Source organism: Melampsora larici-populina (genome assembly GCF_000204055.1).
Source record: "Melampsora larici-populina 98AG31 unplaced genomic scaffold MELLAscaffold_89, whole genome shotgun sequence".
Lineage (NCBI taxonomy): Eukaryota > Fungi > Basidiomycota > Pucciniomycetes > Pucciniales > Melampsoraceae > Melampsora > Melampsora laricis-populina.
In genome coordinates, this window is record NW_006768853.1 from 165,320 (window position 1) to 187,657 (window position 22,338).

Sequence of the window (22,338 nt, forward strand, 5' to 3'; positions counted from 1 at the left end):
GGTGAATTTGGCGCAGGCAGAAACTAGCGTACAGAAAGCACTGAAAACAGACCACAATACAGGCGGGTGTTGTAAGAATGTTGAAGCCACATTTCTGGCCGCATCAGATGGTTTGTCTACAATCTGAGGCTATGAGGATGTGTAGAACAATAATATGAACAACTCTTCCTGCAAGGTAAAGTTGTTTTTATCAGTGAGGAAAGCGGGAAAAAGCAAAAAACTACATAAGTGGACTTAACTCGTGGAGTCTCTGTGCCAGGAACTCACAATTAGTCCCAAGCCCCTCTGCGAGGCGCGCAGAGAGGGCTTGTTCAAGCTAAGTGTACAGTCCAGAAGACTTGAAGGCCTGTGGAAGCACAGAGCCGGCTCTCAAAATGAGAGTGCAAGCTACAGCTGTTCATGAAATTCTTGTCATGTTTGCAAAATTTTTCTGATTTTTGTTGCCACACCACCTCTAAATACAGCTCATACAGCTCTTGAAAGCCAGTAATCACCCCAGCCCCGTATGAGCTGTAATAGGCCAGGTTACCCTTGTTGGTGCACTAATGAGAACTAAAATGGATTAAGATCAAAATCACGGACAAACACCACATCTATGTACATTTTATATAGAAATAGAGGCATGGTGTTGGTGAGGATAGCCACCACGCTGATGCTGAAACACAGCCTCTCAGACCCTGGAAACCCTCAGCCACAACACCCCCCCTCAACAATGCCATGACACATGTGTACAATGAAAGAAACAAAAGGAGAAGAAAAAATTGTAAAAACATCAAAAGCTACACAAGAAGAAAAAGAGATTCTAGCAAATCACCCCCCCAGGCCCGATCATCCTGTAAAGCCTATATCAAGCTCAGCAAATTGCGTCAAAGCTAAATCTATGTTATGAGTAGATTTTGCTTTGTCTTTTTCCCTTTCACAAAGTTCCTTCTTGGCTCTTTTTTCACAATCAGCTATAACATGACCTGGCTCCTTGCAATAAAAAGAAAGTTTCTTGATGTCTACTTGCATAATGGATGACTCTTGTCGGATGGCTGCGTGAAGAGTATTTTGACCATTTGACAGGATACTTCGAATTTTTCCTGCCTGACCAATTTCCCAGGTTGATCTTGAGGAGAACAGAGTCATGAGCTTAGAATAGATATGCTCTGATTTCCCTGTTGGCTTTGTGTACCAAAGGGCCGTATGAATCACATATAGGCATTCAGTCATGGCATCAAGCCAGCATCTGAATTGACGACCTGGGGTTGACAAATTCTGCGGTCTAAGATAAAAAAAGGTAGCAGATATATAAAGATAAAAACAGTCAGATAAAATAACAAAATCAACAAGGCGAGAATTCAAAACGTGGAAAAAAGGGTGAAATTCAAAAATGCCATTACTCACCTGCTCAGCCATTCAACTGTTTTGGGGCCTGATGTTGGTGGCAAGCCAAGATAATCGCAGACCAGGCTGTCACATACTATGACACCTAAACAACTATATCTGACTGTTTGCCAGTCAACCGGCCCTTTGCTTTTACCTCCTCCTGACAAAGTATAAGCAAAACCAAAGGATCCCCAGTTTGTAATCTTTGGCTCCGCAGTTTGTCTTACAAACACAGTATTTCCATTGGCAAATAATGGGTAACCTTCTTTGTCAAGGGTATTATTGTTGTCTATGAATGTTTTGAAGGATGGGCGGTCCAGAGGCAGGCTGAATGTTTTCTTGCCTTTGTGACCCTCTTTCTTTGGCTGGGACAAATTGGAAGAATTGGATGATTGTGTTTTCTGGGACTTTGGCAGATTGGTTTCCTGAGACTTCGGAGGCGGAAACACAACAATGCCTTTGTGACCCTCTTTCTCTGGCTGGGACAAATTGGAAGATTTGGATGATTGTGTTTTCTTGGACTTTGGCGGATTGGTTTCCTGAGACTTTGGAGGCGGAAATGGAACAATGGGGGTCCCAGAATCTTCACGTTTTGTTTTAGCAGGGAATTTCTCATTATCAAAAGCTACATTGAAGTCTTTGTAATCTTCTTTGGCGTTTCCAGTTTCTCGTTCATGAGTCTCAGAGCTTTGCTTGTCTTCTCCAAAATTGTTTTTGTCCGCTTAAAATTTGTCAGAGTCGCTGTTTGTGTATGTTGGTTGTCTTCATCATAAGTGTCAGAGTCGCTTATGATGGAATGTAGTTCTTCTTGGCCCTCACAGTTACTGAGTGAGTCACTCATGTTGGTGGTAAACGACAATAGCAAAAGGAAAAAAAAGAGTGATGTTTGGGAGAAATTAAGGAATTCAAAGGATACAATTGAAATAAAACAACATGATTTGACAAGAAAAAGCACCTTGTCGAATCATGTCATCTTTGATCATGCTGACAACATCAAAGTGGCCTGAGGAGACTTTGGCTTGGCCTGTCTGTTACGCTCTGCCACTTTGTTTTGGTTGTGGTACGGCGTCAATCCTACGCCCTGCATTGGTAATACGTACGTGCTTCATCAATCTGGTTGGATTGGAAATGGTTGTTTTTGATTGGATCACAAAATTAAGTATTTTGTGCTATATTATCTACTTTTCAGATGTTTACTTTGCAGCGACTTCAAATGTCGGTGAGACATGAGTTGTAAAAGTATAGAATAGGGCCAAGTCTTGTACTTTTGCAACGTTTATCTTTTGCAATGAACATGGGATGCAAAGATTAGGTTGCAAAATTAAAAAAACTAGGTACAGGAAGGTAACTTTCAGTCCTTTTTTTTGCGGGGTTATTTTTTGCAAACATTCTGAAAAGCACTAGGTCTGTAAAAAAAAGATTACCCCGGGAAAAATAGACTTTTACGGTCATTGAGCTTTCCGGTCATTAAAGACCGGAAATCGATGATCGCAAAATTCTACAATCCCATTAAGAGGTGATACCATTATAGCTACTGATCGAATAGGGTCTTCTTTGTTAAAAGTTGAAATAACATGTTTGGAAGCAGTTGAGAGTTTGGTGGGTAGAATTCCCTTGGGGTTGAGCTCAGCTATGGAAGAAAACTTCCGTTCACAAGATGTGACCATTTCATTAAAAATTTCGTTGGTCAGAGTAGGTTGTAGTGCCATCAGTCAAAGTGCTGCCTCTGGTTCACAGTTGGAACAAAGGCATTGGGCCATTCCAGCCTCCTGTTGTCATTTGACTTCTTTGAGGTATCCCGAGTCAGTTAAAGACATCAGAATGTAACCAAGGCTATGAGGAGAACAAGATCATATCAGTTTGGGACTTGTGAGCCACAGACAATGTTAAAGTACTCACAGGTTATCAACAGACAATGCTACTCGGAGGCAAACATTGGTCTCCTGCAGCGCCTTCTGGCGAGCATCTTCAGACTGAACCAATGTGATAGCCACCTTTGAACTTCTACTACCTTCATTACAAGGCTTTCTCACCTTCTCCATTAGCAAAACCGCCAGGCCAGGTCGGCGGTCTCGGCCACACCGACCGATCATTTGTCCAATGGACGCTGGGTCACCTTTACCCATCACAAGGACTCGCCGAAACCTTGTCCAGTTCTGACCTAGTCCGAGTGCCATTGTACAGCACATCACAGGAAACACGCTTTCACCAAAATCTCGACAACGGTCAATCTTATCTCGAGGTCCAGTTGCTGAGGTGAAACAACAAGCGCAGTCACTGAGTCCATTCAAGGTATCTTCAGGGACCCGTTGTGCTTCATTTAAGGCACTCATTGTCTTGTAAGTACCACTTTTTTACCTGAGTATATCAAAGTTGGTGGAATATCTGAGGCTGTGACTTGAGAGGCAGGTGAGAAGAACCCCTTGATATCCTCAGCACTTGAAAGTGTAGATTTCAGAGACACTCGTATGATGCGTATTTTGGGTCAAACCAGTTCCCCTCTATGCACAACTAAATCATCATTATTCCATTTAAAGCTGTCCTTTATACCCTTGAGAACTACAGGACAACAGGTGGCTGACATCAGAAGGACCGGAGCATGTTCCGTAGCCATAAACATGTCACACAGGTTTCCGTAAGAAGGTCAAAAGATTCCGTGATCTTGCCACCCAGTATGACTTGATAGATGACGTGCAGTTCCACTTGCCACCAACCCCCATAAGTATATTAAATGAGCCTCATCAACAACTTTGAGTATTAGCCGGTTCTGGAAATCCGAGTTGAAATACAATCTTTTGAACATAGGGCTATTGAGAAATATCTCCGGGCTCTATCCAAATAAGTAATGAAAGAAGTAAAGCATCCACCCATCAAAATCAGTTTGATCACATGATAATTGTCAATAAGCACGCTTATTGAACTAGTAAGTGGAACAATAAAATGTTCAGAAAGATATGAAAGTTGATCTAACAACTTGTGATCAAATAAGAGAGTAACAAAGGCGGAAGCGCAGAGCGTGACTATTACTAACCAAAGAGGTTTTAAAGATTAATCTAAAAGGTAATTGGAGTAATATGGACGCGGTGGTAGCTTGGAAGCAGTTTGTAAACTAATGCTTGATTAAATTGATTGATCAAAAGATAAAGAACAAAAAGAAAGTAGAAAAACAACAAGGGTTTTATACCTATTCCAACTCCAAAAGCGCACACAGATGTTTGTAATATTATTGATTGTTTTACATAGGTATGAGACGCCTTTTAGGAATTCCGCTGTCATGACTAATTTGTGTAATTCAAATCAAGCTTTTCCTCAAACGCAATAATTCCTCCTCTCAAGTGTCATCCAATAACTAAGTCAGTCATTCACCCAATCCAGTTATACAAATTCCCAGACCATCAGACAACAATCCCCTTATGTTGTTATCTGGCAGGTTTTAGATGTATTGAGACTTGAGTTGGGTCATCACTCCAAATCAAGAATCAGAACTGGAAACTCAAACTTCCTTCAGGAGTTTATAACTTCCTTAATTAATTCAGTACCACTTTCACATGACTCCTGATTATTAATTAAGATTAAAAAAGAATGTATAGAACTTAAACAATGTATGAATTGAAAAGAGCAAAGGATAATTATGAAATATTATGAGAAAGGAAGAATCTTACTCGAGTATGAGCATTCTTGTGTAGTTCTTATGTGTTTGCATGTGGTATTAAGGTCTTTGTATGTTAGCCAGGAGATAAGTTACTTAGGTTACTTATGCCCTGGCTGACAATAATCATAGAGGTTTCAGACATACCAGATATAGCAAGTGATATTTTCCTGCCAATATATCTTTTGCAACCAACTTGGTGAAGGTTGACTGGGTGAGGTTGACTGCTGCAATACCCACCGGGGCTTTTTCTTCCACCTGGATGATTTGATCAGATAGGAGCCAGAGTATCACATATGAGGAAGAGAACCCACTTGATTATTGCCCAATGCATCAAGTGGATTGATGACTAAAACCAGTGGGTTCTTGCTCTTTGGAAATAGGCGATAGAACAGCTTGGGTACCCTGGATTTTCCAAAACCTGTGCCAGCGAGCAGGCAGGTGTTTTTTTCTTCCATCAAAGATAAAACTGCATCTGATTGTAATTTTTTCAAATCCACACCATAAGCGCTATTAAATATTTCAATTGAGCGTTTTGCATGATCTTCTTTTTTTGCAGATAAAAGACTTCGACATATGGTAAGCCACCCAGAACTGGTCTTTGGAAGATGAGTCTCTTTGTTGTTCATAGTCAAAAGTCCAGATGATTTGCTTTGAGTCAACATGGTTTAACTTGATGATCTTGAGTGATTTAGACAGAGTTGTGAATGTAAGATCCTCAAATAACTAAGATGATTAAGGTGCAGCCGCTCTGCAAGAAGATTTCAATCTCTCTCCTCAAGACTACTTCAGCCTCAAAGTGGATTCAAAACTGCATTTTGATTACACATTTTTACACCCCAACCACACCAAACTTCAAAACAATATATAAAACAAAGGAGGATAGTTCCTTGGAAAAAAATACATGTACAAGACATGCTGTTTTTCAGCGCATAGGCAATCTCTTTGCCTCAAGTGTTTTGGCCGAGGTCTGATGGACGTAGTTGAGGAACAAAGATTGTCCCACCAAAATGAGAATTCTGCTCAAGCCACTGCGTGTTGATAATCTGTAAGTCCCTGCAGGAGTTTGGACAGCTCAACAACTCGCTTGACACCTTCTGGCGCCGACTCCTGTCAGAGCATCTGCAATTGTCGGGTTAAGTTGCGGGAATAGCTAACTATTTAACTCACCAATTTTGAAATTTCTACAATGGTCAAATTTTAACCAATGGTTGGTTAGCTTTGCGACAAAAAATCAGTAGGCTGGGACAAAGTTATCCCAGCCTATCAACACATTAGCTAACTCAGTGCCCTCAAAAACACACCACCACACTTCATCCTTCTTCCATTGCCCTCTACCCACTCACCGACTTCAAAGTTTCAGGACAATCAACCACTAACTCAACCTTGACCACACAATCAACCACACAATCAACCACTCGGCCAACCTCTCAATCAACCTGGATTGTTTTTTTACCATTGTTTAACAGCCCATTAGGTTATAAACAAGTGGCAAAAAGGATTGATTTTGTTTTATTCATCTTTCTCATAAGATTATAAACGAGTAGGAAGGATGAAATAGTTTTATTTCATTTATCTTTTCTTGAATGATAAACAAGTAGCAAGGATGGAATAATTTTATTTTCTTTATTTTCTTTATTTTTTTGATGGATTGTAATTGCACTCAATAGATTATACCTATGTAGGAAGGAAACTTGAAATGAACTGGATATCTTAAAGACTTTAAGGCTACATTTTTGAGGATCGAGTTGATTTGGATGTATCTTGACATCATGCTGTGATTGATTATCGATTATCATTTGATTGACTTAGCTCTTGCCTAGTGCCAGCCACTGTGGAACCAGGCTTTGAAGAGTGAGTTAAGTGTTAGCTAATCCAGTTTTGACACAACCCTGGGCCAGCAACGCAGCTGTTGCGCGCTGCGCTGCTGGTACGTTGCGGAAACTACACGCCGCACCAACGCGCAAGCTCTATATAATTGTTGCGGGTCACCCAGACGCACAACGAAGTCCTTGAAATTGATGTTTTTTTCTGACCGCAACAGCACTTGTTGTGTTGTGGTCCACAAAAGCGCCGGTTTTTGAGGCTTTTTGGCACTGTTGCGCTTGTTGCGTCGCGCAACGGGTGAGCCGGCGCGCAACTCGGCTTCCCTATTTCATGTTGCGGTGCTAGGAGCAACATAACATGGGTTGTGGCCTGTATGCTACGTGTTGCGGAGCAACACAGCCGGAAAAGCCTTTGTTGTGCCCCGCTGCTGGCACAGGGTTGTTTGACACCAACGACTGTGGGATTTGTCTTGAAATTAGTTGACCCCAGCTAAAGATTGTTAACTTTGGGTTAACTAACGCCAAATTTAATGCAAATGATTGCAGATGCTCTCAGAGCATCCACTATGGTTGCGTGAACAATGTGATTTCCAGACAGGTCCACTATGGACCTGTTCCAGACATGCGGTTTGTACAACTGCGTCAAATCTTGCACTCCCCTTGTTCAAATCTACGCAAGCCTACGACTTGATTTATCATAGACTTTTGGCGCATCAAATTGGTCAACAGCCATCAAATGATCTATCTGTATCCATCCCACTGTTGGAACCAAATACTTCATATTAGATATATTTCATAACACTTATCTTTTTCTCTTCTAACTTATGTGTGTGTTATGAACTTAGTATTTTGTCCAGAGACTTTACTCACTACATTTGTTCACTTAACCTAACCACATATTGTACCGCTGAATGTTGCTATCAAATTCCTGATCTGAGGAAGTTTTTCTTATTCATTCATCATTAAAACTTCTTCTATCAAAAACACTTTATCTCCATAATTGTCTCTCCGGATCATTTGCTCCTCTATAGATTATTGACTGATAAACTGTTGTTTGATCTGATCAGGAATCTGAGATTCCTATACCCACTCTGCACTCACCACCTTCACTCAAAATCTTCCCTCATCCCTCAAAATCTCAGCTCGTTGATGGTAGCTGTTTACTCTGAACTTGCTAAAAAAAACACATTTTTTTTAAAAAAAAAGTGATTCCGTGCAATTGATTTCCCCGAGATCAAACAAGATGTGAGAAAGCTCAATGCTCATTGTCAACACCTGAAGCCATCATTTTGGTTCTTTCTGGTCACCAAGGTAGTCATCAGCATAGAAGTGAGCTGGGTGAGGTGTGGTAAGATGCTTCAGTTTGAGTCTTGACTTTGCCATAGTGTGTAAAGTGTTTTAAGAACAGATTATTGTAGTTGAATCCTACTTCACATCATCCCACAGTGGATTTCATGTGGTTAACAACTTAGGGTACGTTTGGTTGCGATTACGAATTGTAAACTCCGTTTGACCCCAGGTACATTGCCCCGGGGCAAATGAGTTTATTGTTCAAATTGATTTTTCATCAAATAAACTCTGTTTAGGGTACATTGAAGGAAATCACGTTTGGTTGAAAATCCTAACCAGACGTATCTATATGTACATAGTCACCTCTCTTTGAAGGTTTCTCAGCTCAGCTTGGCTCACTTCACATTCTACCACTTTGCATCCACCCATATGGATATCCTCTGGCGATGTCCGATACACGTAATGATCATATGATACAACCTTTGTTCCCATCCGACAATCTTTTGCCCAAACACGCTTGCAATAACAGAAACATGTCCCACCAAATTCAACACTCTCCACCACTTCCTATTTGTCTCATCTTTCAAGAGTGATTTGTTTTGAGATTTTTTGAAGTTCAACAACTGATTGAGATTGATAGAATGAAGTTGAATGATTGATTGGTTTTGAAAAATTGTTTTAAAATTGACCGATTGATTGAAATTGCAAAATTGACTGGAAATTGAACGATTGATAACTCGTTCCTTCAATCAAAATTGGTTTTCAAGATTTCATTTGTACAATCACAAAAGACAACTTTTTACACAGAAAGCAAGGAGTAGAAGCAAAGATTGGCTTGTGAGTCTTGAGTATGATGGTGTAGTGTTGAAGATGTTGATTGAGTCAAAGAACAAGCATCTTATGAAGTGAATACATATTGGATCGATTGAGGAGGGTTGAAGTCTTTTGAGATGAAATTTTGTGAAGTACAAAAGGGAGTTTATTGCACTGATAAACTCCCTTTTGGCGTTTATCCAAAGTCCCGTTTTAAACTCCTTTTGGGACGGGGAAGGAGTTTATTTCTGGGTACCATAAGTGGTCCCAAACATCTTTTTTTAACAGCGATTATTTTGCAAAATAATCGCTATTATTCACAATAATCGCCAAAAATAATCGCTACCAAACGTACCCTTAGCTACAACACGCATGATCAATTCTTGCGATCAAGGACCGCAAAATTTACAATAAAAAACCCTAATCATAGTGGATGCTCTCAGGGACTTAGTTAAGTTAGAACTAACTCCAATTTTAAACCAAACGGCTGCGGATGCTCTTAGTTTTAAAATAGTTTATAGATAGAGTGATAGCATGATAGAGTGATAGTGATAATGATATGACGTGATCGAAAGTTGAAGTTACGTCAGAGAAAAATTAAAATTAAATTTACTATAAAATGTAAAAAAAATCGAAAATCAAAATCCCAAAACCAAAGCACCATAAACCAAAATATCGAAATCAAAAGTAGTTTTGATTTTCATTCAAGATGAGAACATCAAATCAGTCAAACAATCAACTCATCACTAAGGATACTACTACTACTACTACTACTACTACTGATACTATTCAAAACAACAACAACAACCATGTTCAACTACCACTTCAACAAATCAATTCACCTGATTTCTTACTCAATCCAAACCCATTTAACTTTATACCCAATAACACTAGTACTACATCCATCGATTTCAATCAACCATCATCATCATCTACCATCTCAATCTCAAACCAATCTCAAAACCAACACCATATGAATCAAACTTCATCAGGAAATTACAGAGTTAGTGCATTCGGAGTATCAGATCATCAATCTTCACATTTAATCCATCCAGGCATGGTAAATGGAAAACCCGGGGGAGGAGACTGTGCCAAACTATGTCCACGTCATCAAAGAATGGCGAACGAAGGCACGAACCGACAACTCCAAGCGGAGATCGAAACCTTACCAGAATCCGATCAAGAAGCCATCAACACAGCCTGGGGACTTTTCTCATCCTCAAACACCCAACGTCGTAGACTAATCCTAAGCGGTCTACTCACAATCTGTTGTCCATCCCAACTCCGATTCTTAACAGATTCATTAAAGAAAGTCTGTAGAATTGATCCTTTTAGTAGGTTACCTAAAGAGATTAGTTTAAAGATTTTGTGTTATGTTGATGCAATCAGTTTGGGTAAATCGGCACAGGTTTCAAGGCTTTGGAAAAAATTGTCGGATGATGATTTGATTTGGAGATTAATGTGTGAACAACATATTGAAAAGAAATGTACGAAATGTGGTTGGGGTTTACCATTGATGGAAAAACGCAAACGGATGGATCCATCCACATCAACTATCAAAAGTAAAGAAACTCACGATCAGACCTCAGATTCGATTCATTTACATCCAAACAAACGGATTTGTCAAAGAGATGATGGCGAGACCGATCTGATTGCTTCTACTTCCACCACAACTTCCACCAAGTTCACCAACCCAATCCGATCCCCAAATCCTCCTAATCCGATTCCCACCCCAACATGTCGTACACCTACCAAACCATGGAAGATGGTGTATACCGAAAGATTAGCCCTAGAACGAAACTGGCGCAAAGGAATCTATGAGGAGACAATCCTAAGTGGACATACAGATTCGATCACCTGTTTACAACTAGAAGAACACTTCACATCACCATCATGGCCGATCTTGATGACCGGTAGTTGGGATCGAACTATAAGAGTATGGAATTTAGAAACTAAAGAAACTATGAATGTTTTAAAAGGTCATACTAGAGGGATCAGATGTTTACAATTCGATAAGAGTAAATTGATCACTGGGGCTATGGATGGGAACCTTAAGATTTGGAATTGGAGAACGGGTGAGTGTATGAGAAGTATTCAGGCTCATGAAGAAGGTGTGGTTTGTTTAAAGTTTGATGAAGAAATCTTGGCGGTTCGTCTTTCCATTCTTTACGAATCTCTTGTAACTTTAATTCAACTTAACTGATTCTCTTAACTTTTTGCATTTTTTTTCTTTTCTTTTGCTTGATAGAGTGGTAGTGCGGATGGAACAATAAGAATATGGAACTTTAAAACCGGTGGAGGATTCGTTCTAAGAGGCCATCGAGAATGGGTGAATTCAGTGGAGATATGGTCACCATCCAATCCAATCCATTCTACAACCACTTCAACCGGTCCAACCCCATCACCCTCAACTTCTTCAACTCCTAATCCAACAGGTAAATTATTATTTTCAGCATCAGATGATGGATTAATAAAAGTTTGGAATTTAGATCGAAGAGAGACAGTAAGGGTTTTAGAAGGTCATATGGCCCAAGTCCAATCTATTAAACTGATTACCATAGATGAAGTTGAGAATGATGAACAAGTCGAAACGAATGGAGATGGTAATGAAGATCAACTTGAACCGATCTTTGGGAACGGAGTCTTGAGGGGTAAAAAACCGGTCTTGGTTTCTGGTAGTTTGGATAATTGTTTAAAGGTTTGGGATTTGGAGAAGGGAAGGTGTAGGAGAACTATGTTTGGACATATTCAAGGGGTTTGGAATGTTGATGCTGATAGATTAAGAGTGGTTAGGTAACTTTGATCTCTCTCCTGAAAAAATCAAACGGTTTTTTGAAATCTGTTTTTTTTTGGTTTTTATAGTGGTTCACATGATAGATCATTAAAGATTTGGGATAGGATCACAGGGAAATGTATTCATACGATCGTAGGACACAGAGGAGCGGTGATGACGATTGGATTAAGTGATGATAAGATCATTAGTGGAGGAGATGATGGAGAAGTAAGGTATGTAATTGTGAAGTTTTTTTAAATCGATTTTCTTTTTATAGATAGATGGATTTCAATTGAATTGAGAATTGGGGTTTTTTCTTTTTTTAGGATTTGGTCGTTTGCTCCGGTTGAACATGGGTTGAGACTTCATCAGCATCATTTGAATCAACTTCAGTTACAGCATGATCATCAACTTCAACATGATCAGCAACTTCAACTCGATCAGCAACTTCAACATCAACATGATCATCAAGATCTTAATGAAGATGAAGAGAAGTATGAAGACCTTAATCGAGATGAAGACAAAGATGAAGACAAAGACAAAATTAAAGTATGTGAAATTGAACAAACAGAGAAGAATGAAGGCATACAGAACATTCAAGGAAACGACAATGGAAAAGGAAAAGGGAAAGAGGTTTTGGAATGAAATGAGAATTGACTTGAATTCAAAAAACAACCATGAAAATGAAAATGAAAATGAAAATGAAAATGAAAATGAAAACAAGAATGAGAATGAGAATGAGAAATGAAAATGAGAAGGAGACGGAGAAATGAAAATGAAAATGAAGTGGGTGTATATAGATACAAGTATATAAACTTATACATCAATAATGATTGTGTTATTTGTTTTTTTGTGTTTTTTGGTCTTGAATTATTCTTGACATAAGTTTAGTTTAAAAGATTTTTATTCTGAATACATAATGTAAGCTTTTTTTGATGTAATTTTGGTTTTTTGAAGTACATAACTTGATTTTTTTGGGGTAATAATTGAGAAATTCTTTAACTTTTGTTGGGTTTGGTTTATAACACTAACACATGAGAGGTTTTTATTAATGGATATAAGTTGTACATTTAGAGTATCAATCACTAGTAGATGGGTGTAAGAAAAGGTCATTAAACTGATGGTTTACTGTACAGACCTAAGGCAGTGGGTTATATGTCAATCACAAAGGATTTACTCACCCAGTATGCATTGTTTATTTTTTGGTATGATATATATGCATGAATCATTTTATAAAAAAAAGTTGTAAGGCCACTTTTGAGGTAATTTGTGTGTTTTAAGATGAGTTTCAAGTATTTGTTCATCATTAAAGTCCAATTTATATCATATTTATTAGAATCTCACGTTCTCTATGCTTGGAATCTTTGAACATTGATTGGGCCTGCAGCTGCATGCTATGGTTGATGGACATGGGATTTTTCTTCCACCGCTAGTGATTGAAAAGCTGGGAAATTTTCCTGATTGGGAATCATACACCTGGATTCACTTGTAATGTTCTTACAAGGGGTATGAAATTGAAAAAAACTAGTTAGAAAATGATGGTGTTTATTAGATAAATGAATTCAGGATAAGGTTTCCTAGTGAGCCTCAATCCCCCACTATCATGTTGCACAGAAAAATGCAACACATCATAACTACATGCATATCTACCAGTTGCCACATGTGACATGGTATTTGAAGGAATTCAAATTGCATCTGAGTCACTCCAAGTATACATGCTCAACATAATTTTGAGCAGCCTCTTGAGCTGTAGCTTCTCAATCACAGGGGGCTTTGATGATTGTTGGCCAGTTTGGATAGATGCCATCTATGAGATGTTTGTACAGGTGTCCATTCACTACAAAGTTGAATTTGACTTTACCTGAACAAGCCAAGTATCAATTTATGAACTTTAAAGAAAGACAAGCTGAACTAGTGAGAAAATCAGCAAAGAGAGATGTTTGATTAAGTATGTTGGCATTGTTCAGAAGACCTGGTGTTCCAAAGAATGCATACACATAAAGAAGATAAACAACTACATTTCCTTGCTCTTTTTGCTGAGTATGGTGTGCAATGAAATATTGATTTGCATCAACAGGAACATATGTATGCTGCTCAAGATGTAAGTACTTTGGCAGTTCTTTTCATGATGAAATTACAATCAATCTGATGTAGGAAGTTCTCTCACTGCATCCTCAAGATTATTGATTAAACAATGAAGGTTGATCTTGCCAAGGTCCAAGCCAAGAAACAATGTCTTCAAAAGAATGCAGCAAAACATGGAGGAGCTGGTCTTCAGTGTTGGTGATTGGGAGTCTCTCGAGCAGGAAGTCATTCATGAATTTTATATAGTGTGACCATCTTTGATTTTGAATCTGATTTATCAGACCAGCTAATCACTGTTTGAAACAACAGCCCTTGCGTGACTTGTGTCAAAAAATGAGGGGATATGGCCCTACTCATCAGGACCTTGTGGCAGTCTCTTGACAACAAGCGCACATGGACTGCCTTTGAGGCACAAAGGCGACTTGTGTGTGCTTTTCAAGGGGCAAACACCAGACAGACATGGTGACTGGATGTATGGTTTCACATGAGTATGCAGAACTTATCAATTCTCCCACTGATTGCCTGGAATCTCTTGCAGACAACAATCAATTTCACCCCATGATGAATCCAATTTTTCAAAAAGCCACTTTGTATATACATAGACAAAGCCCCAGCTTGTGACTCTCTTGTTCTTGGGACCATCCCTCACCCCAGGTTCAGACTTGGCTGCTTTGGTCTCACATTTGGAGAAGAAGACATAATGGCCAAACATGCTGAAGATCTACTTTGATCTTGATTCATTCAACATCCAGAAGAAATCAATTCTGAAGCCTCTGCTCTTTTGAGCAAACATGATGAAATCAAACTCAGTCAAACAGAAGGTGGCAAAAGTATTTCAGCTGTACAAACACGCCAACACTTCAAATAATTTGGGAGAGTTAGATCAATATCTTTCAGGCTTAGACCCTCTTACCTCTGACAATCTGGACAAACTCATGGATCCAAAATGTGCTCTGGTTTGGTCGAGTGATTGTCCATTTTTCTTTCATGCATTCACCTGTAGATAGCTGACTTTACTCTATTCTACATGAGCACCTCAGCAAGTACCATTCTTTGGCTTCTTTAGCCAAGGATTATCTCAGCACAATAATTTTGCCTATTTTTGGCCCTGTAAACCCGTACAAAGTGAGTATCAGTTGAGTATATACTCATACTCAGTACTCATGAACTTCTCATCGTGTCTGCTTGTGGGCTGAGCACGACAACGCCTCCACATCCAGGAGTATTTGTCGCCCCACTGACCACATGGAAACCACCTTTCACTGCGTAGGGGACGTTTGCCTGCAGCCGGACTCATATGACCAACACACGCCGGTCAGGACCCCCCCTGGTGTAACTGTCACTGTTGCTCAAATCCCTGCATTTGTAGGAAATTCCAAGAGAAACATCGCAAATGGTAAACATCCCCGACAGAACAAACAATCCCTGGGCTCCTTACCTTCCACCTTACATTGGGGATGAGTATGCAAACTAAATTGTCACTGTTACTCTCTGTTTTCAAAAAAAAGAAGATAACTTTGCAATTGTGTAACAATATACAGACAACTTTAATTCTTGAACCAACTAGCACCATGTCTGTTTTGAGGTAACATGTCGACGTGCTCACACCAATCAATTTCCGTAGAGGGTGGATATAACCTACAAACAGGTCTGAGAGCTAAGCATACAATTGCCTTTGTGAAGAGGTTCAGACAGCAAGAGTGTTAAATGGGCTCCTTTGTTCATAGTTCCATTGACAAACGGTACATTTTTGATTGTCTATTATTATTAACAAAGGATTTGCATTTGCTAGAGACAAATTGAATAAAGATCCGTTCAAATTTATTACACAACTCTCCGTGTGAGCACATCGACGTGCTCATGGGGGACGGGCATGGTGTAGATGATTGTATTTTCTGGTGCACTAGTCTCCTATGTAATAGTTTAGTTAGTGTAATATACAATCAAGCAAAATCACACTTTTTTAAAAAAAAGAGGAGACATGAACTGAGTTCATGTTGACTCTGAGCCTACAAATCAATTTCATCAATACTTTTCACGCTTCAATCCTTGTTTAGAGCCAAAACTGAAGCTCTCTAGCCCTGACCTGTTATAGTTAATTCCAATAAAGTTTCAACCCCTGAAGAATCTGGTGAAGGTGATAGATCAAGGAGTTATGAATTTATCATTATGTTCTTACTTTTGGGTCACCCAAATCAAGTCTAACATCTAATTTTATTCACTGCATCAGATTACAAAGTCACACGTTATTGTACTCAGCCCCAAACATCCTGACGTCCCCAATTTCTCAGATATACAAAGTGCTTGTACGCTGAAAAATTTACAATTGTAGGACATTTCAAAATTAAAGGTATACCAACTAAGGCCTCAAAGAACCTACGTATTCCTTTTGGTGGGAATTGAATCAATTGGAGGGAAATTAGTTCATGCTTTTGATTATCAGAAATTTTTAAAGTTTGAAAGTAAATGTGACTTACACTCTCAAGCTTATGGACCAGCTGCTTGAAACTTTCAACTTCTTCGCCACAATTTAGAGTTTGGTGTTGATTTTTTCTATTTCGGTTCAAAGATTAAGAATCAGTTAAATTTATAAATTCAATATTGTAGGTCAGAGCAAGAATGAGAATAAACAAAATCCAAACTAACGATAAACAAGAGACGATAGAAGTACGAGCAGAAACGATCTCAGGCCACATTCCAGAAGAATTCCGGACTCTAAATTCTTCCACTTTTTGTTGAAGGTTAGATAAATCTTTCATAAGTTTTGCACTAGAAGAACTTGATGGATCTGATTGATGATTTGAAATTCCAAGTTGTTCTTTAAAAGCTTTTGAAACTTTTGATTCGACTTCTGATTCTAAATTCTTTAAATTCTTTAAATCTGCTTTTAGCTTGTTTTTGACGGATTCATCTAAATTGATTTGTCGACTTGGGTTCGGTTCTGTTGATGGTTCTGCTAGCTTTGAGTTTGAGAATCAAGTTTAGAAATGCTACCATCAATTCGTCAAGATCTTATGTCGTGTGAATAAGGGTTCTTTTTATTGAATCTGACGTACCCGGTCAATTAATGATTGATCGAGTTGGACTGGGTTACCGATTTTAAAATAAACTTGTTCATCATTTTCGACTTTGAATCCAACGTTTTGAGAACCGGAAGACGAGCTAGACTTGGATCCGGTAGCACCCATATTCATCTGTTAGCGAATACGATTTGATAAGATGTATAAATAATTGAACGGAGTCCTGATATCGAGAGGGTGATGCCAATGGTATGTTGAGTTGAACGATGACTTCAATTCGATCCAGATGTCAATGGTCTGTAGACTGTGATACATACGGAAATTACAGGAGCATTGGACCTGTCTACAAGCATATTGTTACATATTGAATTGTCACAAACAGATGAGACACAAACAGTTTTTAAAGTCAACACTCTTGAGGAAAGAACTGAACAATCAAGAGATTTGAACATTTTATGTCATTTCAACCTCTCCTGAACCGCTTTGGAGATACATACATTGAAGCCTGAAAGTCTATTCAAGCTGAAGGCCTCATCAGAGTAAAAAAGAGATCATGATTCATATCCCTTTGCTTCTGATTTTCCATTCATCCACAGATGCCATCTGCTAGATATGTAATTAGAATAGGTAACTTTTCAGTTCTTGATATTATCTTGTAGACTCTGATTACATCCAAGAAGGGTGATATAGTGGAGAACAAGGTTCCTTTTCAGATACCAAGGTAGGTCAACAAAACCTTTCCTTTTTGTGTCTTTCAAAATGACCTCTTGGGGAACTGAAAGCCTAAGGCTTTGTTTGATCAACCATGTTTCTATGTATGCACTTAGTATAATATTTATCATCATCACTTTTCAACTGAATTGACTACATTATCAGCTGGCATTCAGATCTACCTATAGTAAAATGCTCTTACAACCATTCAGAGCTTGTATGTACTCAACAATATTGCAAAGTGATTGCAGGAATGCTTTTTTGCGTGCTAAAGTGGGGTGTGGTTAGTAGGATTTGTGGTGTCAACCCCCGTCCCCAGCGCAGTGCAGCGCACTTTACGCAAAAATTGCGCTGGGCTTGTTGAAGGGGCACTGAACACTGCGCAGCGCAGCGGAAGCCGCGCAGTGGTTGAAAAGAAGGAGCTCCCTAGCGCTGTCGACAGCGCAGTACAGCGCAGCGCAGGGGAGAAAAAGTGCGGTTTGTTTTTATTACGAGGGAAAAAAAATGGGAACAAGTATACCCATGAGAAAGCACACACAATACTTGTACAAAACTTGTTGTAGGAGATAATCAGAGCGAAATATAAAAAAAAAAATCTGAGAGACAATGATAATGAAAAATGAAAGTAGATTAAATAATCTACACATTTGCTACCTTTTTCTTCTTCTTCAGACCTGCAATCAGCTGTTCCACAGCTACAACTGCCTTTCCGAGCTCACCATCTGGGACAAACTTCTGTTTGAGCCATTGACAGACCCCAACAGCTCGCTCAATTGATCTTGAAGTTAAACCACCACGTCGATTGGAACATACGATTTCCGCAGTTGAAAAGGTCCTTTCAACTGCGCAAGAAGATCCTACACATGCCAAAAAATCACGAGCCAGCTTGGCAATTTTGGGAAATCGCATTTGATTGCGCTGCGGTAGATGATGAAGTCAGCCATGCTACATAAAGAAAAGAGGTGGCAGTGCATTAAATTTATACTTACTCGCCACCAATCCAGGATATCCATGTCACTCTCGCATGGATGCATGCCCAAGAAGTACTGATTAAGTTCGTCATCACTTGATAAAACTACCGTAGCCGAAGTGCCAAAAACGTTGGTTTCGTCAAGTGGATCGAAAGGCCAATCAGTTTCATGGTTGGCCTCAGGGGTAGTCTTCAATGCAGATAGTGGATTATTTTTCTCGTACTGAGAAAAAGTCTGGCGGAATAAGTCCTCAGCGCGAGCCGCGTAATCGGAATACTTATTTTTGAAGTATTCGAGTCGAAGTCTCGGATTGAGAATCGTGGCCATCACAATAGGGTCACAGTGAAGTGACTCGGTTTGGTATTCACAAAGCTGGTTGATCATTCCACCGATCATGACGGATAAGCCTTGATGCGGCGTTGTTTGTTTCATGTTGACAAGAACCGATATCAAACCTGAGTATTGAAACAGAACAGATGCACCGGTTGGCCCGTCGCCTTCCATTTTCTTTGTCGATCGTAGAAAGCACTGCAAAATGAACAATTTGAAAGAGAGATAAGGGCAAAATCAGAGAAAGATTACTTTCGAAAATGTTGATGAAAACAAAAATACTCACACCCAAAACTTCATTCAAAGCCTCGATAGCCTTCCATTCATCAGGAGTAATAGTAATACCTTCATAGAAGCCCTCCTGATCTTCATTGATCATGAAATTAATCACCTAGATACCAAACAATATATCAATATATAGCCAAATAAAAAAAACCCAATAATACTTACTGATTTCGCTTTGCACAAGCGAGTTTGGGCGTCTAACCATATGTTCCACCGTTGTCCATGCGCAGCAATCAGACCTGCACCTACATATCCCAGCTGAGTTGCACAAGTCTTGAAATGATTAAGTCGTGGTGCACTGGAAGTGATCAATTTATTGGTTCTTCGTACCTTCAGCAATCAACAAATCAGTTAATGAATCATTTTGTGTTTGTGGTGAGAGGATCAAGTGAACTTACTTTTGTTACTGCCCGAGGTAAGAGAGCTGCATCTGGCTTCTGGAGCTTGTAGTCGGGTGCCGTCTCATCATCTTCGGAATCATCGCTGGCTTCGATATCCTTGCCTGCTTCAACTTGCACACCCTCCTCACTTTCACTATCGCCATTTTCTAACATGTCGCCATCTTCATCTACTACGGTGCCATCATCCATCACGATCTTCGGGGCAGGGAGATGATCGTCAGGAAGGAGTAGACGAAGCCTTTTTCCAGATGGAATCGTTGGTTTTGTTCTACCATGATCACCTAATCCAATTGTTTCCAGTCCGGCTTTGACTGTCAAAGCTAGCTTGTGGCAGTAGCATCGTATTTGATTCCATGATGAGTCCCAGAAGATTGGGTCATCGCAATCCATGAACATCTTTTGAAGTTCTTTTGCTAAAATGGGGTTGCTTGATCCTGAGTCCGTGGTCTGCGCTATCATGTATAATTAAGGAAAACATGAAATTAGTTCAATTATTGTTAAATTTGAGTAAGGAAAAGATAAAAGAAAAAGATATGGAAACCTATCTTTTTATGAAGACCATGTCAAATCAGAAACTTTCCTACAGGCCGAGCTAGTAACGCGCCGTAATGATTCCATGCGATTAGCTTCAATGTCAGGTGAGTGACATGAAAGTGCCAGTCTTCGTCTATGTAAGAAACCGCAACCCCGATAAAAGCTCGTTTCCCTCCTTTGGTGGTCCATACGTCGTGTATGACACAAATCTTCGAGTTGAGGGCCTGTGGACAAAATCCAATGATCAGTACTTAGAAATCTCTTTCATATATTGATATGAAAGAGATAGATATCAAAAGTTTACCTGAAGGGTGTGAACCAACTTGGTTCGAAACTCTTCAAAGTACTGCATTGCCCGACGAGCCGACCACGACGCCGACCAAAGTGTTGCGTTTGGATTACATAGAGAAAATGCGGCCTGTAGATAAGGGTCTTCCATGCGTAGCCATGGGATCGAATTTCGAAGAAGCCATAGGACGAGGATCATGTTGAAGAGACCAACCGTAAACTTGGGTAAGTTCAAGAAAGATTCGATGCCGGCTTTCTCGTGTTGATACTTCTCGGCTTCTTCTGCGGCAACTTTTGCAGCTTGCCTCGTTTTCCACGTTGGAGGGAGATTAGCACCAGCGGCGATCGCCTTGAGCCGTCCTTCACATTCTTGCCGACCAACGTCACCATCACGGTGGCCTTTTAGATTCCACTGGCTCTTCTTACCGATCTTGTAAGGTTTTTTACACCATAAGCAGTCGCGATACGAGGCGATTTCGCCGTCTTTCTGTTAGTGGTGGTTGAAAAATGTCAGTTTGGTGATAATTGAAACAAATTCATGAAATCTAAAACAAAAAAAATAAGAAACATAAATGAAAAGTGAGGCATACCACTTCTTTGGTGTACATATTGGAAAAGTATTCTTTCACTCCGTCAAATTGGTCAACCTCGGTATTGACGGTTGAACGAGGTGTTTCAATATCAGAGTCTTGATCAGGGTTTATGTTTTGAGGTAATTTGAAGTTCTTAGCCTTGGAAGGTAATATAGAGTAGAGGTCCATTAGCAATCAAACATCATTAATGTAATTGGAGTGTAAGTTGAACTTACTTTCTTGCGCTTCGAAACCACTGGCATCTTCTTTTTAACCGATTTCTTGACAGCTTTTCGATTGCGCTTACCATCAGCAGGGGAGACATTACTATCAAACGAGTCTTCATTTGACTTCTCCTGATCATCTACGCTTCCTTCACCTTCATCCTCAGTTTGAAAGTTCTGATCGTTTTGTTCTTCAATTTCTTCATCTGAATCTAAGATCACTGCCTGAGTAGTACGTTGACAAGAAGAAGCTGGCCTGGTGGATGATGTAGTAGGCTGAGTCTGAGACTCGGATTGTTTCTGAGTGGTTGAAGATCTTAACTTTGGATTAGATTTGCCCATAATAGTAATACTAATAATTTTCTTGAGCAATGTATAGACTTGGAAGTCGAAGTATGAAGTAAAATAACAATTTAAAAAGTGAAGATTATTGAAAATGTTGAGTGGGATAGATTTAAACAACACTTGAAGGCAGTGTGAATGAAGTAGGATGGTTGGATCAGAATCTGAGACTGAGTTGTAAGCCTTGGTTGATCGGAATATGATCGAGCTAAAACAAGAATCCAGGGGTGAGGATGCTCGGCAAAGGCCATTATCGACGATGAATATACTAAAGTCCATGGACGATCGAGAAAGACTATGACGCCAGATGACTGATCTTGCGTCATACATGACAATCATGTCGCTTCGGATTGGATTGGTTGGTGGTAGTAGTAGTAGTACGCAAGGGGAATTGGCCCCCTTCGTACAAATTAGTAGGTTGGGATTTATATCCGCGCGGACCTACCACAGGATGCGCAGTGAAGGGCACACTGCGCAAAAGGCGGTGCACTGCACTGCGAAACGGCGCAGTGGGTGATCACTATGCCTGCCCCTGTGGTGCGCGCTGGCGCAGTGGCTATTTTGGGGAATTTAGGTGCGCTGGTCCTCAGCGCAGCCGCTATTTTAGCGCAGTGAAGTGCGCTGCGGGTCGGGGGTTGGTGGTGTATCAGTTGAACTTACGAGATGATAGAGATGGAGCATGTGAAAGATTAGGGTGGTTCAAGAAGAGAACCGCAAGCAACGTGGTCGCCGAGTCGCGATCAGTCTTTTTAAGGTTGCTCAATCCTTAAAAAGCTTGATCGCAAAGCGGCGAATGCTGTAAACTTATGTTTTACAGCTTTGTAAATTCAGGAACACAGTCCCAACCGGTCTTTTT

The 22,338-nt window shown here is 39.8% G+C and overlaps 2 protein-coding genes across 2 annotated transcripts; one reads left to right on the forward strand and one right to left on the reverse strand.

The window, feature by feature from the left end:
- Positions 1-9,614: 9,614 nt before the first annotated feature.
- On the forward strand, positions 9,615-12,799 carry MELLADRAFT_51043 (uncharacterized protein; the record flags this gene model as incomplete). The annotated part of the gene is made up of 5 exons (XM_007418309.1): positions 9,615-11,095; positions 11,195-11,336; positions 11,400-11,739; positions 11,809-11,952; positions 12,046-12,799. 5 exons carry the CDS (start codon positions 9,656-9,658, stop codon positions 12,362-12,364), a joined length of 2,385 nt encoding a protein of 794 aa, XP_007418371.1.
- A 3,329-nt stretch (positions 12,800-16,128) lies between these two features.
- Positions 16,129-17,119, reverse strand: MELLADRAFT_73621 (uncharacterized protein; the record flags this gene model as incomplete). Its single annotated transcript, XM_007418320.1, has 4 exons — positions 16,129-16,190; positions 16,282-16,357; positions 16,451-16,757; positions 16,861-17,119. 3 exons carry the CDS (start codon positions 16,561-16,563, stop codon positions 16,164-16,166), a joined length of 216 nt encoding a protein of 71 aa, XP_007418382.1.
- Positions 17,120-22,338: the final 5,219 nt, after the last annotated feature.